General features: G+C 35.7%; 1 protein-coding gene across 1 annotated transcript; it reads left to right on the top strand.

Moving 5' to 3' along the window:
* The first annotated feature begins 3,040 nt into the window (after positions 1 to 3,040).
* On the top strand, positions 3,041 to 4,452 carry LOC141655204 (uncharacterized). Its single transcript, XM_074462294.1, has 2 exons — positions 3,041 to 3,226; positions 3,289 to 4,452. The coding sequence occupies exons 1-2, from the start codon at positions 3,041 to 3,043 to the stop codon at positions 4,450 to 4,452; spliced, it is 1,350 nt and encodes a 449-aa protein (XP_074318395.1).
* Positions 4,453 to 15,487: the final 11,035 nt, after the last annotated feature.

The following is a 15,487-nucleotide window of genomic DNA, read 5'->3' on the forward strand; positions in this document are numbered from 1 at the left end:
TACCTAAAAATCCGTTTGACGGCTTTGAAATGTGATTCCTTAGGATTTGCTTGGAAACGGGCACAAACACACACACTAAATTGTATGTCGGGTCGACTAACGGTTCAGTAGAGTAAGGAACCGATCATACTTCGATATACCTTTTCACTAATGCTCTTACCATTTTCGTCCTTGTCAAGCTTGACTTTAGGCACCATTGGTGTAGGCATAGGATTAGAATTAGTCAACCCAAACTTACTTAGCATTTCTTTTAAGTATTTTTGTTGATGAATCATTGTTCCATTTTCACATTGTTTGATTTGAAGACCAAGAAAATATCCAAGTTATCCCATCATACTCATTTCAAATTCGGAAGTCATTTTATTAAAAAATTACTTATAAAGAACATTGTTAGTTGCTCCAAAAATAATGTCATCGACATATACTTGCACAAGCAACAGTTCATCTCCTTGTGACTTGATAAACAACGTTTTATCCACGGTCCCACGTAAGAAACCATTTTCCAATAGAAACTTTGAAAGCCTATCATACCAGGTCCTAGGAGCCTGTTTTAAACCATAAAGTGCTTTATCAAGTTTAAAAACGTGGTTGGAAAACTCGTTGTTTACAAAGCCCGGAGGTTGTTCAACAAACACTTCTTCATCAAGGTATCCATTTAAAAATGCGGTTTTGACATCCATTTGAAAAAGCTTTATACCTTGAAAAGACGCAAAAGCTACAAGCATTCGTATGGCTTCAAGCCTAGCTAACGGTGCAAAGGTTTCATCATAATCAATTCCTTCTTGTTGGTTAAAGCCTTGCACCACTAGTCTAGCTTTATTCCTTACGATTTCTGCAACATCATCTAGCTTGTTGCGAAAGACCCACCTTATACCAATTACAGTACGTTGGGAGGGCCTAGGGACAAGATTCCATACCTTTTTCCTTTCGAATTACTCCAATTCCTCTTGCATTGCAATCACCTAGCATTCATCAGTCAAGGCTACTGTGACATGGTCTGGTTCAATTTGTGAGATGAAAGCATTGTGTGCACAGAAATTTTAAAGCGATGATCTGGTTTTTATTTCAGAGGTTAGGTCACTGGTTAGATTTGATAAAGGATGTGAGCTTTGGTGTTTCCATTTTTTGGGAATAAGTGGGTTAGAGGATTCGGTTTGTTCGTCTGCAACAGTAGAGGGGACTGTTGCATGAGGATTATTTGAAGGAGGTGATTGTGGTTCGTTTATGATTAGATTGGGCTGTTCTTCACCATCCTTGTTCCCCCTGGATGAGGTAGCATCATCTTGTGTAGGAGGACGATTAGTTCCCCCTGAATTTTGGACATCCTCCTCATGCAACAGTGGCTCCAACCGTTGCTCACCTCTTCTACCACTTGATCCATATCATGTCGTGTCATACCAATCTCAAAATCGTCATCATATTCATCATCCTCATCATCAACCTGTGTGTTTGACACAAAAAGACTAGATTCGTCAAATATTACATGAACGCTTTCTTCCATTTTCATAGTCCTTTTGTTATAAACCTTATAGGCTTTACTATGATCGGAATAACTAACAAAAACTCCTTCATCACTACGAGCATCAAATTTGCCAAGGTTGTCTTTTCCATTATTGTGCACAAAGCATTTACTACCAAAGCATTTTAAATGTGACAGATTAGGTTTTCTTCCTCGTAGTAGTTCATAGGGAGTTTTCTCAATGATTTTTCTAATCATGACGCGGTTGTAAATATAACAAGATGTGTTTACGGCTTCGGCCCAAAAATTCTTAGGAACTTTAGAGATAATGAGCATGGTCCTAGCCATATTTTCAAGAGTTCGATTCATTCGTTCCACAACCCCATTTTGTTGTGGGGTTCTTGCGGCCGAAAAGTTATGAATAACACCATTCTCATTACAATAAGAATCAAATGACAAGTTCTAAAACTCGGTTCCATGGTCGGATCTCAATGAGACAAGTTTATAACCAAATTTGTTTTGAACCTTTTTGACCCAAATCAAGAACTCATCAAACGTTTGGTCCTTAGAACTTAAGAAGAGAAGCCAAACAAATCTTGTGAAGTCATCTACAATGACACAAACATAACGACTTCCACTTCTACTCACAATGCGCATGGGACCACATAAATCAATATGAATGAGTTCAAGAGGTAAGGAAGTGCTAACAACCTTTTTGGATTTAAAAGAGCATTTAACTTGTTTTCCTTTAACACAATCATCACAAAGTGATTTAAATTCAAACTTAATGTCTTAGCGTTTACATGACCAAGTCGTTTGTGCCAAAGCCAAGGGTCGTTCTTTTGAACACTCATGCATGATAGTGATTGACCCGACAATGAATATAAGTTAGTCATGTAGACATCTTTGACACGTTTACCTTCAAGTATGAGTTCTCTAGTTTTTCCATTGATGATTCTACATTCACTAGCAAGAAATTCAACAATATTACCTCGATCACATAGTTGTGAAATGCTCAAGAGATTGTGTTTCAAACCTTTGACAAGCAACACTTTGTCCACGCATAATGACTTTGAATTACCAACTTTTCCAATACCAATGATTTTACCTTTCTTGTTGTCGCCAAAAGTCATCATGCCACCATCGTAGGCTTCTAGCGAGAGGAATTGGGTTTCATCTTCCGTCATGTGACGAGAGCATCCACTGTCTAAGTACCAATTGCTGCTGCCCCTCACTAATGCCTATAAGAAATCAAACATTTAGTAAACAAGTTTGGGCTCCTTCTTGACAACGACCTTTTTGACTTCCTCTTTCTTGATCCACACTTGTCTAACATTTTTAGTGTTTCTTTCTAGGTCACGGACTCTCTTTTCACAACCATTAAACTCATGACCTGTTTTGCCACAATAGTTACAGATGATGTACTCAGGAAGACCAGCATACTTTCTTCTTCTGAAGTCAGTTTGGCTTGGGTCCTGGTTTCGAGTGCAACAGTGTGAGCACAAACTTTCTGGTTTTTTTCAAGGGAAAAGTGGGATTAGGCAAGGTTATCCCCTTTCCCCTTATTTGTTTGTGCTCAGCATGGAAGTATTATCCAGATATCTCAGGACAATTTGTGATAAGCCTCTTGTTTCTTATCATCCTAAGTGCTCTAGACTTAAACTTAATCATTTGATTTTTGTTGATGACTTGATGATATTTGTCAGGGGGGATGTTCCCTCTGTAGCAGCAGTAAAGAGAACTCTTAGTCTTTTTGCTGAGCTATTGGTCTTCATGCTAACATTGAGAAAACCAACATTTATTTTGGAGGGGTGCATCCTGATGTGAAGGAGGTTATACTTGCTGCAACAGGTTTCTCTGAGGGTCAGTTTCCCTTCAGATATTTAGGAGTTCCATTGTCTACTTCTAGAGTCTCTGTGACAATGTTTGATTCCCTCATTCTTAAGATCAAACACTCTATCCAGCATTGGTCCTCTAACTTCCTTACCTATGCTGGTAGGGTTCAGTTGCTCAATTCTGTCATTTTTGGCATGGAAACTTTTTGGTGCTCATGTAATCTTTTACCCCAAGAGGTTCTTCATAAGATCAACAAGCTTTGTAAGGATTTCTTTTGGGGTATATCTTTTGAAGGCAACAGAATGGTGTTTAAAAAATGGAAGGATATCTGTTTGCCTTGGGATGCTGGTGGGTTCAACATCAAGGATCTCTCCACTTGGAATGATGTTTTGCAGTGCAGATGGCTTTATCTATTGGCTCATACTACTGTGGGGAGCTGGGCTTCCTGGCACCAGGCTTACATTCTGCAGCATCAGACTATCTGGAATGTGCAAACCCATGATAGTTTTTCCTCTAGTTTAAAGGGGATCCTGATTGTAAGGGATAGGCTGGTTGCTCTTACAGGCAGTATAACTAATGCCTCCCCTTTGATAAATAGTTGGTGTTCTCATGGTAAATTTAGAGTCACTGCAGCTTATAGCTATCTGAGAGGTATTGTCCTGGTTGGTCCTTGGGCTAAAGCTTTGACTCACCCTCGTATTGTTCCTAGTCATAGGATAATATGCTCTTTGGCAGCTCAGAAGAAATTAGCTATTGTGGATAATATGCAGCATCGAGGATTTTATATGGTGAATAGATGCTCTCTTTGTGAAGTTGCTCTTGAGGATCATGCCCATTTGTTCTTTAATTGCTCTTTTTCCAAGGATATTTGGCAACAGCTTATGCATTGGATGGGTGTGAATCGTGCTGGTTTGTGCTTACTATCTAAACTTGAACATGCTGGAATTGGAGGTAAGCAGAATTGGAGAATGGCTTGGTTTTGTACTACTTTGGCTGCAGCAGTTTACCAGATTTGGAATGAACGCAATTCCCGTCTGTTTAGAGGAAGGAAGGCTACTGTAAATGACATTGTCAGGAAGATTAAGTTTCTAGTTTCTACTCGTCTTCTAATGTGGACTCATCATAAGTGCTACTCACTTATAGTTGCTAGTCTATGAGGTTATTGTATAGTGGATAGTTTTTGCAAAAAAACTCTTGTAATTTCTTTCTTAATTGAATGAAATGATAATCTTTTTGCAAAAAAAAAAAAAAAAAAAAAAAAAAAAACCTAAATTGTCAAAAGCTTGTTTTACAAGTCTTGCTTCATCACTAAGTAACATCCCAATTTGTTCCAATTGTTTATTATCCCTTTGACACAATTTGAGGTCAGCTAGAAGAGAGTCACGTTCTTTAGTCAAGGAAGATACTAATTTAGTGAGAGTATCTATTTCTTTTCTTGACTTAGATGCCACAGTAGAGACCTCTATGGCATGAGTCTGTTCAGCCCTTTTTAACATCTCAATTTGAGCAAGAAGGTCATCATTTGATTTTTGAGCTCGTTCTAAGGCACTTTTGACATGACTAGACTCATCATTTAACATTTCAGCAATTTTAACAAGATCATCCTTTTCATTGTTACGAGTAGCTAAGTCAATCAAAAGTTGGTCACGTTCTTGAGTTAGTGACGACACATTTCCTTTATTAGAACTGGATGCAACAGTGTAGGGATCTGTTGCACCGGTTTCATCGACTTTGTTGGCTAAAAACAAATTTTGTTTTCGAAGTTTTTTGATTTCTTTCTCAAGACTCAACATGGAAGTAGGTTGATCATTCTCATTTAGACTTTCTTTTAGGACGACATTTTCCTCAGCTATGTTCTCAGTTTCGATTTGCATAGCTTCCAACTTATTAGTTTGGACACAACATTTATCAATAAATTGATCAAGGAGGAGACAAATTTTGTCTTTAGAGAAGGATCGAACCTTTTTCTTGAGCTTAATTACCTCATGGTCTGAATCTGAGTCGGAGTCTGCTGAATGAGCCATAAGACATTTGATGTCTTCTTTCTTTGAGGATTTGGAACCACCTTTTGAAGAGCTAGAAGAGATGCACAATTTGGCGTCTAATTCATCCTCAAGGACACCATCCTCTTCAGAATCAGACATTCCCCAAATAGCAGTCATTACCTTGTTTTTGTAGTCACGTTTTACAAAGTCACGTTTTTCCTTAGATTTGATATCGTTCCATTTTGGGCATTCTTTGATTTGGTGACCTTTGTCACCACATTTAAAGCAGCCAACAGTGGAGTTAGATATTCTCTTAGGAAAACGACGTTTATTAGAGTTGTTGCTATACCTTTGAGAGTTTCGACCATTTATCATGCCAACAATGTTTTTGGTGAACATTGCAAACTCATCGTCTTCATCCTCCTCATCACTTGAGAGAGCATTAAGAGCGAGTCCTTTCCCTTTAGAGCTTTCACTAGAACGCTTCATGAGAGTTAACTCATGAGCCATAAGTGAGCCCATAAGTTCATCAAGGGTGAGCAAAGAAAGGTCCTTAGCTTCCTCAATAGCCGTAACCTTCGGTTGCCACTTTTCAGTTAGGCTACGAAGGATTTTACGGACTAAATCCTCGGATTGAAAACTCCTACCTAAACTCTTAAGGTCATTGACAATACTAGAAAAACGTGAAGACAAACTATTAATTGACTCATCTCGTTCCATATTGAACATCTCATATTGTTGCATGAGAAGATCAATACGGTATTTCTTGACTTGTGACGTTCCCTCTTAAGCAAGGCTTAGGGTGTCCCAAATCTCTTTGGCCGAAGCACATCCAGATATACTATTAATCTCTTGGTCACTGATCCCATATTGAAGAATAGACACGGCCTTAGAATTTTTCTCGATTTTCTTATAGTCGGCCTCAACATACTTATCCTCACTTCTCAAGGAACTAGTGCCATCAGCATTAGTCACTTCGATTTTGAGGGGACCCTTTTGAATGATTAACCAACATTCATAGTCCGCACTTTTGACATAGTGCTCCATGCGATGTTTTCACCAGGCATAGTTTTCTCCCTTGAAAATGGGATACTTAGTGTGTTTTGAATCGTCCATAACTATAGGATCAACTCTTTTGATTTAACCAACATCAAGAGCACGAGGCTCTGATACCAATTGAAGAGTTAAGAACGATTAACACCTAAGAGGGGGAGGGGGTGAATTAGGTGTACCTTTTAAAAATTTTATCCTTAACTTGGTTAATTAATTAACTTAAGCAAAGAATATTGAAGTACAAAACTTGAGAAACTTAATTGAATGTAAGTTCACAAGAAGGTACAACAGTTCTATGTCACAGTATAGGTGACTGTGACACAGAACTTGATTAGGTACATGCGAGAAATAGCAAAGTGGAAGAACGTAAAAGTAAATGAACAAACAAACGACATTTTAAAAATTGGTTCAGCCTCTACTCCGAGGCCTACGTCCAACCGTTATTTTATTGCTTGTTTAGAAATTTACTCAAACTTACTAAACCCCTTACAATGAAAATAACTCGCCAACCTACTCCGGTTGCACTCAAACTTAAAGTTACTCCGCTTCAAGAGTTTATGGGTTCTATCTCAAGGTGTTACAGAATCTTGAATCTCAAGAGTTCACTAAATGAACATGGAGATCACAATTAAGTTCTAACACGAGAATCATGGAACAAACTCATTATGTCACAGTACAACGAACTGATACTTGGAGGTTTTACAGCTTTTTTTTTTAAAACAATGTGAAGACTTTAAAATCAGAAAAACGTTTTGCAAACACTTGAAGAACAAAGCTTTAAATGCACAAATGATTTGCAAGGTTTTTACAATAAATGTTTTGGAAGTCTTAAGAAATAAATGTGACTAACACTCTATCTATAGTGGATTTAGTCTTAGGTAAGTACAACTTAGAAAAATTAAATCCAATATTGAAATGGTAGCCTTGAGTGATGGTAAGTGTTAGACTATAGGCTTAGAGCTTAAGAAATCAGAAAACTTAAGCTACTACACTCAACATGTGACCATTTACCAAAATGGCAAAAAACTTTTCTTACTTTAGAAGTTTGACAAGTCTTCTTTGCCATTTTAGTAAAAGTTGTTTGCACAAAACTAGAGGCTTAGTCAAGTGATTTTGCGACTCCAAAATTTCAGATTGTTTTCAAACTTTTGAAAATTCAAATGTTTAAGGTTTGAAATTTGCAAGTTTTAACACTTAAAACATTTTGGTCGAAAATCTTCCTCCGTATGGTAGTACCAGAAACCACAGTACAGCGTACTGTTGCATGGTTTTGCTGTAACTTGACTTAAATGAGAATATTGCACTTACTCTTACATTTTTCGACTAAGGCTTAGAAAATATCATTGTCTTGACTTTCTTGATTATCTTGATCATCTTGAATCATTGTTGAAAGTCCATTTGATTGCTTCAATCACTAATCATTTCAACTAAGAGCAAACAATCAAATAACAAAGGGACTTGGCATCATCAACACAATGTGTTCTAACATACATAAACACCACATTAATTAAATGACGTGATGTTACTTATGATCCACAAATAAAATTTGATTAATAAGCTACAATGTCTAAAATAATCGAGAATCAAATAATAATCCATCAAGATATAACTGCAAAAATTATTTAAACCTATTATCCCTTACTTTACTGATTTTCTTTTTTTGCAAAATGGCCTAAAATTAACTAAATAACAAATTAGGTTTCGTTTGATTGCCATAAGAGAACTAAATTATCATGAATTTAAAAAAAGTGAAGAGTTAATGACTCGGTCACTTAAAAAAGGGAGATGGTGAATTATGTGATAAATTTTTGAATTAACTTTTGGACTAAAGCAAGTCAACTCACAACTAATATGAAATTTATTCTTACATCTTTTGTTAGCAGAATGTTATTTCCATTCATGCTGAACATGGATTGAATTAATATTTTATAATGTACATATGTTGTTTTCTTTCTTATTAAGACATGTTTAGTTTTGTTCAATCTCATCTATAACAAGAAATATAAAACGCTCAAATCTTTTGATTCTAGTTTCACGCGCTTACAACAATGTCTTATGAGCCATGAAACGAGAAACACCCTTGGAAGTTCCATAATGGTGGACTTCTAGGCCTTGTTGATTCGAATCAACTACGACAAGTGGATTTTGTTTATATGGTAGAAGAAATATAAGTTGCCACTAAGTAATTGTAGTAAAAGGGAGACCGGATAGTTAGGTCATACATATTCTGATATGTGTGGGTTTAATAAGTCATGTTGATAAGGAATGAGTTTCTAATACTTCATCATAAATAATTACTATCTTCGATAATTATAGCTATGTTCATATGATGAACATAAAGTTGGACTTCTTTAAAAGATTTTAAGTAGACTTAAACTAAAGTAAAATATCAACTTATTAGGAAGTCGATTAATATTGTTTGTTTTGATCGAGATGGAGAAGCTTAAACTAAGAGTTTATGATCACCATCATAGTGTAATGAAATTGTTTCACTACTAGTGTTAAGGAGACAGTTTAAGTTACACAATAAGAATATTAGAGAACAATCGTCTTCTTTAAAGAACATTACCAACTAATTCAATTTGAGGTCTTTTGGGAATTTTCGCAAAGACATAATCATGCGGGGTCGCCCCAAATGGGAAATTCATACTATTTGATGAATTTGGTGATGGTTTTTTTCTTAACGATTGTGGAATGTTCTATCATATAAGAAAAGAAGAACCCTATTTTGATATGGTTCAAACTATGATGAGTCATGCAGATCTCGTTATTTTCTAAGTTATGCACTCAAAAGTATTTGCGTACAATAACAACAACAACAACAACAACAACAACAACAACAACAACAACAACAACAACAACAACAACAACAACAACAACAACAACAACAACAACAACAACAACAACAACAACAACATCAGAGCCTTAATCCCAAATGATTTGGAGTCGGCTGGCATGAATCATCCTTTAGAACCATCCATGGGTGAACGCACACCTGAAAAATGCGAAAAAAATAGAAAAGAAAAGGTGAAAAACAAAATGGGAGTGAAACATAATACAAAAGCCAGGTAAACTTATAGGTTTTCAAATCGAAGTCCCAATTTCTTTTATAAAAACTTAGATTTAAATCCAGAATAAAGATTTAAACGATTTTGAAAACCGAAGTAAACTTAAGAGTTCCGAATACCTTAAAAATGAACCAAGTATTAATATATAAGAAAGTTGTTAGTAAAAAGGTGTAATAAATTCGAAAAGAACAAATAAATTTTAAAATTTAAATAAAAACATTAAATATTTCAAATAACGTCAAAATACTAAAAATCCACATGTATCATTGCCCTGCATTGTGCCCTCTACGTCACCATTCCCTCACCAAACCCGAGAAATCGCATATCATGCTGTATCACTCTCAGCCATGTCTGTTTTGGTCTCCTTCTACCCCTAGCAACCTTTTCTGTTCCCCAAGTCTCCACCCGCCTAACTGGTGCGTCAATAGGTCTCCTTCTCACATGGCCAAAGTATCTTTGTCGATATTCCATCATCTTGTCCTCTATTGGCGCCACTTCCACCTTTTCCCTAATTACCTCATTTCTTAATCGATCTTTCCTTGTATGGCCGCACATCCACCTCATCATACACATCTCTTCCACACTCATCGTTTGAATGTGACAATGTTTCACGACTCAACACTCGGAGCCGTAAAGTAAGGCATGCCTAATCGCCGTGTGATAAAATTTTCCTTGGGGCATATCTTTATCGCATAAAAACCCGGTAACACTTTTCAATTTCAACCATCTCGCTTTAATTATGTGAGCCACATCTCCGTCTAATCGCAGTGTGGGAAAACATTAGATTTTTCCAATTTTTTTAGTAGATAGGGGAAGGAATGAATTAAATTTAAATGACCTCCTATATATGTGTAATCTTGATAAATGAGTATTTTTTTCACTATATGTGAGTCCATATCAATTACTTCCACCACCACATGCTCATAAAAAGTCATATATCATAAATAAAATACTTAGCATAGTGAGTATCTGATTTTTTAAATTCTAAACAATTTAAGTTATGTATCCAATGGTAGTGTATCCTACTACGACAATACGACCCGTGCATTTTTTGCACGGGTTTAAAATTAGTACATGTGTAATTACTGACCCTAAGCCTTTAATTAACACGTCTAATCTTAAACTCTATACCTAAGAATAGTTCATTATCGTCTATACATAATATATATATAGGGCTATTTCACAAGAATAATCTACCCTAGACACACTTCTTATATTACTCCATACTTTAAGTTATTCTAATTTAATCCCTCTTTGATCCAACCATAACCGTTTAATGAATGATGCAGGTTGGAATATATATTTTTGGATATCTTTGGTCACGCTCATGGTAAGTAAACTTTAGTTGATCTTGACCGTTTTACACTAATGCTAAAGACGTGCTGAGATCTAAATTCTAGGATTAAGTAATGCTTTCTTAACTTAAAATAACTAAAGTTATCCTTGAACATTTTGATTATCATGTTTTCCTTAAACAGTAGGTCTTCTGAGATACCGTTTCCCATTAATTTAGTGTGTTAGAATATGCGTAACTTAATAGCGGAATGGGTACGATAATCGACGTGCCGCTTTCTGCCACAAACTGAAACTGAGACCGATGCCGGTGGCCACTAGAGTCACCGGATATATTCACACCCCAAGTACCAAAGCTCCAATATGATGGAGAGCTTAACTGCATTGATTATAGTCTTATCGTTTCTACGTTGTGTGTTGTTCATTGTATGTGATTCACATAGAATCACACTATTTATAATGCTCTAATAGAGCAGTTACGAAGAAGAAGAATTAAGAGAGTAATGAGCATTAAGACGGACTTAGTGGCTCATTATTTCACCCTTAATTAGAGTCATTATCACATAGATAATGTAAAAGTCACAACTAATATGGCCGTTTAATACATGAATTTCAATACTTCCACTCGGCCACACATCTGAGTCAGAAGCTCCCACTTGGCCACACAACCAAGCTCATGAAAAACATAACTCAATAAGAACTATCAACCACGTCTCATACAGGAAAATGGGGCGTACGACCAATATGTAATAAGTGGTGTTATATTAAGCCTCCATCAAACTAACATAACACTTTCACAATAACAATTCCCCAGATCATTCAAACAACACCGCAGCATACAATGTCCCTTTACGCTATGACATGTTACATAGTTATACACAATATAACCGCCGGCCGGGCTGAAGATGGCGTAGTTGAATTGATCATTCCTTAGATACTAATGAAAATCGATCTCAACTTGACTGCTTTCCTAACATGACCCATTGAACCAACGAATTTATGATTCTTCGAAATCATGCTAAAGTAGCAACATCAAATATCAATTTCATCTCACAGCTCCAAGTCAAAAAGGGATTCGTACCAAAATAGGACACACACGTCCAAAAAGGGCTCACACAACAACAGATTAGGGAATCATCTGTCACTCCTTATGGTCGACAAAACACACATAGTATGATATATGTGTCACAACATAGCTCCCACTACGATGGGCATATCACGCTTCTATGTCGTGTGAATCATAAGCCTAGATACTACTCAAGTATCTAACTTAAGCCACTAGATTGATATACACAATATCAATCTGACACTTGTGATTCAGTTCAAAACTTTAGTATGAAAATAAGGTGTCTTCTCATACTTCGACTACAAAAGTCTCATCTTAGACTTACTAAGGCGACTCTATAACGAGTCAATATCTTTTCAATACAACTTATGTACAAAGATAATCTTAACACTTACTAAGTGTTAAGTGACCCAGTCTCATCTTACCCACTACATAAATGTCAAGGACATTACCTGTGTGACTAGGCAATCTAAAAGCTTGGTGATATCTTATGTGCCTTATCATGCAACAAATGCATATCAACATTTTCCAAAAGATACAAAATCTTAATCCAAAACATGTCCATTATCAAACACATCCACAACTCAACAAGATTAAAACTTAAGTTCACATAATTAGCTGAACACATGAACTAATTAAGAACACATCTTATAAAATAATGCGCCAACCATATTGTTAGTTAATCTTACTTGATGACAACACTTAGTCCTGCACAAGAAATAATCTACTCTTACCACAAAGATAAAAGTTAAAATCACTTGATTACATATAATTGTGCTTGTAGATAATCGATTGCGTAACTAATTATTTATCGATCACAAAGTTGACGTTCAATCATGTACTAAACAAGATACACATCAAAATAACAACTACACTAGTTCAAGAAACAATACTTTAACTATTTCTTGCGCTTGATAGTTGGTTTAGACATAACCAAAATATTATTTTTCTTCTAGATACCAATATGTCGCCAATTAACAAAGAGAACATATTCTCCCATATAATTTTGACATAACCCCATTAATTCATAATTCCAACTAAATCATCACACAAATGATTTATGAAATTTGAAATAAATATGGAAGATTATTCAACACATGAATAAGCTTGGAGAACACAAATATTGATCATCTCAATCATTTGAGACAAACTCAATTGATCGATCCATGTATATAAGTTCCTCGAGAACCTTGATTCGAGGAAATAGTCCTTACATATATTTGAAAACAAAATCCAAAATAGATGACCAAAACTTATAAAAAAAGGTGGAACAAATCCGAACATTTGAGAACATATCTCATAATAGTCTTAAACCTTACTATCATAAACACACATTGTCACAATGTCTATATGCTCTCATATTAACGATCTATTCTTATTATTTGGTGAAGACTCCCACTTACTAAAAGTGATAGCTCCCACCTATTAAAAGTGGTAAAACAACTGAGTAGTTAGGGCAACTTCCACTATCCTCCATAATGACAAAACATCTTAAGGATTGATCTTATGTTAATCCTTATAGACATACAAGTTAATGTTACTCTTTAGTAGACAAACTCTCATCTTTACCTTGGATCATGGAACTACCCCCACTATCCAACACAAGAAGAGAAGTTAAACTATCCTTGGTGTCTCAGTGAGATCACAAATTCTCCCACTCACCAAAAGATAGTTTTTGCATTGTAACGAATACAACACAAACGTCTACTAATCTTCACCGAACACTTAGAAACACATCCACGTGAATATATATATATATATATATATATATATATATATATATATATATTGTGAGTCACTTAAACACAAAGTTTAACAAATGTTAAGACAACCATTTAAGGAATCCTCCTCTAAACCAAAAGAAGGAAAACTTGATCAATGTCATACTTCACTTAACCATGTCAAATGATGTATAATTCGTCAACTAAAACAACCTCTTGTCATAGCGATTAGGAATTGCAAGATCAACGCACATATTTTTCCTCGTTTACACTTTGAACATCTCAAAGAATTATTCTCAACAAACACATTTACTAAGAGTTCTGACTCTAAGTTTAAAGTAGGTTTTTCATTTTTATCACAAAATATTTGAACATATCAAACATTATGTGAAATGACAAAACAGTGAATACACACTCATAGCGTGAATCATCTCAAATGAAGACGGAAAAACATACATTCTCATGATGCTCAACATTTAACTACCCACAAATAAAATAAAATAGATTGAAATATAAAAGTAAAAGACAATGAACGTATAGTAAAATGTAATCAAATTGATAAGCAAAGAAATGCGGTGAACAAATATATATATTATGACCAACACATGGTCATAACGAACTATTAACAAGTGGTTAAAAAAGAATGCGAGATTTCCAATAAACTAATTATTGAAAAATAATCATGCACTCCAAGTGCATAGAGATTTAACACATCAAAGTAGCACAAAACCTCTTTGAAATACAGTTTAGCATAACTAAAACTGAATAATCCATCGACAAACAATAGATTAAACAACTACGAGCTATAAAAATTCCCGCTCTGTTTGTAAATCCACAAAGGACAAGAATTAGCAGTAGATGCAAGAAACAAACATATAACGCGAATTTATGGAAATATGTCATTTGGCTCGAATCTATCATGAACCAAATTAATATTATCTCCCCATTATTCTCTTGTTGACACTAAGTCAAACATATTTAACAATACAACATATTTGTCCTCAATAGTAAGAAAAATATAGACCATTTATAATCGTTTGGGAGTCATTAACGCCAAGAAAGACTCTTCCCCCATTTTAATAAGTTTGAGACTTTATTAAGGATTGAGTATACTTACAACGAAACATCAAGAGTTCTCCATTTTTCCTTATCCCATAATCAGTTAGTAAACGAATCGCCATACACTACAAAGAAAAGGTTCCCTAGCGACGGATAAATCCGTCGCAAATAACGATATACCGTCGCAAATATAGTATTTGCGACGGATCTGCGATAGAAATAGACCGTTGCAGATAATCGTCGCAAAATAAAATTTTGCGACGGAGATTCCGTAGCAATTGAAATCCTGCGACGGACAGAGGCGTCGCAGAATTCCGTCACAAAATATTATCCTACGACGGAATTTCCGTCGCAAGCCACTGTACATGGAGTCCACACTGCTGTTAGGGCCAAACCTATACTCAACATCTGCGACGGAATTTCCTTCGCAAAACAGTGTTCATACAGGCCACGTGGCCTCTAAAGTCAAAGCTATAGTCAACATTTGTGACGGAATTTCCGTCGCAGAACACTGTTCATACAGGCCACGTGGCCGCTAAAGTCAAAGCTATAGTCAACATCTACGACGGAATTTCCGCCGCAAGAAAAAAGTTTCAGGGGGTTTACAGCGTTTCCAGCTCCCCCAAATTGCTTAGAAAGCAATTACATACAGTTTCCTGCAAACACTCAAAAAATTCCAGCATTTGACAAATTCACAACTCGTTCAAGACGAGATTTCCAAACAACGTTTTCGCATTACCTTAAAATAAAAGGTTCACATAAGTTTAGTACACAACAAACTTAAACTAAATACGTGTTCAACAAACTTAAACTAAATACGTGTTCAACAAACAAAGCTAAATAAGTCCATAAACCAACTAATAACTACTAATTAATGCACTGGAGTGAATGAGGTGAAAGGAGTAGAATTAAGCCTAGCATTGTCGCCACCATCATCATCAAAGTCA

This window comes from Silene latifolia, chromosome 5, assembly GCF_048544455.1.
Source record: "Silene latifolia isolate original U9 population chromosome 5, ASM4854445v1, whole genome shotgun sequence".
Taxonomy (NCBI): Eukaryota; Viridiplantae; Streptophyta; class Magnoliopsida; order Caryophyllales; family Caryophyllaceae; genus Silene; species Silene latifolia.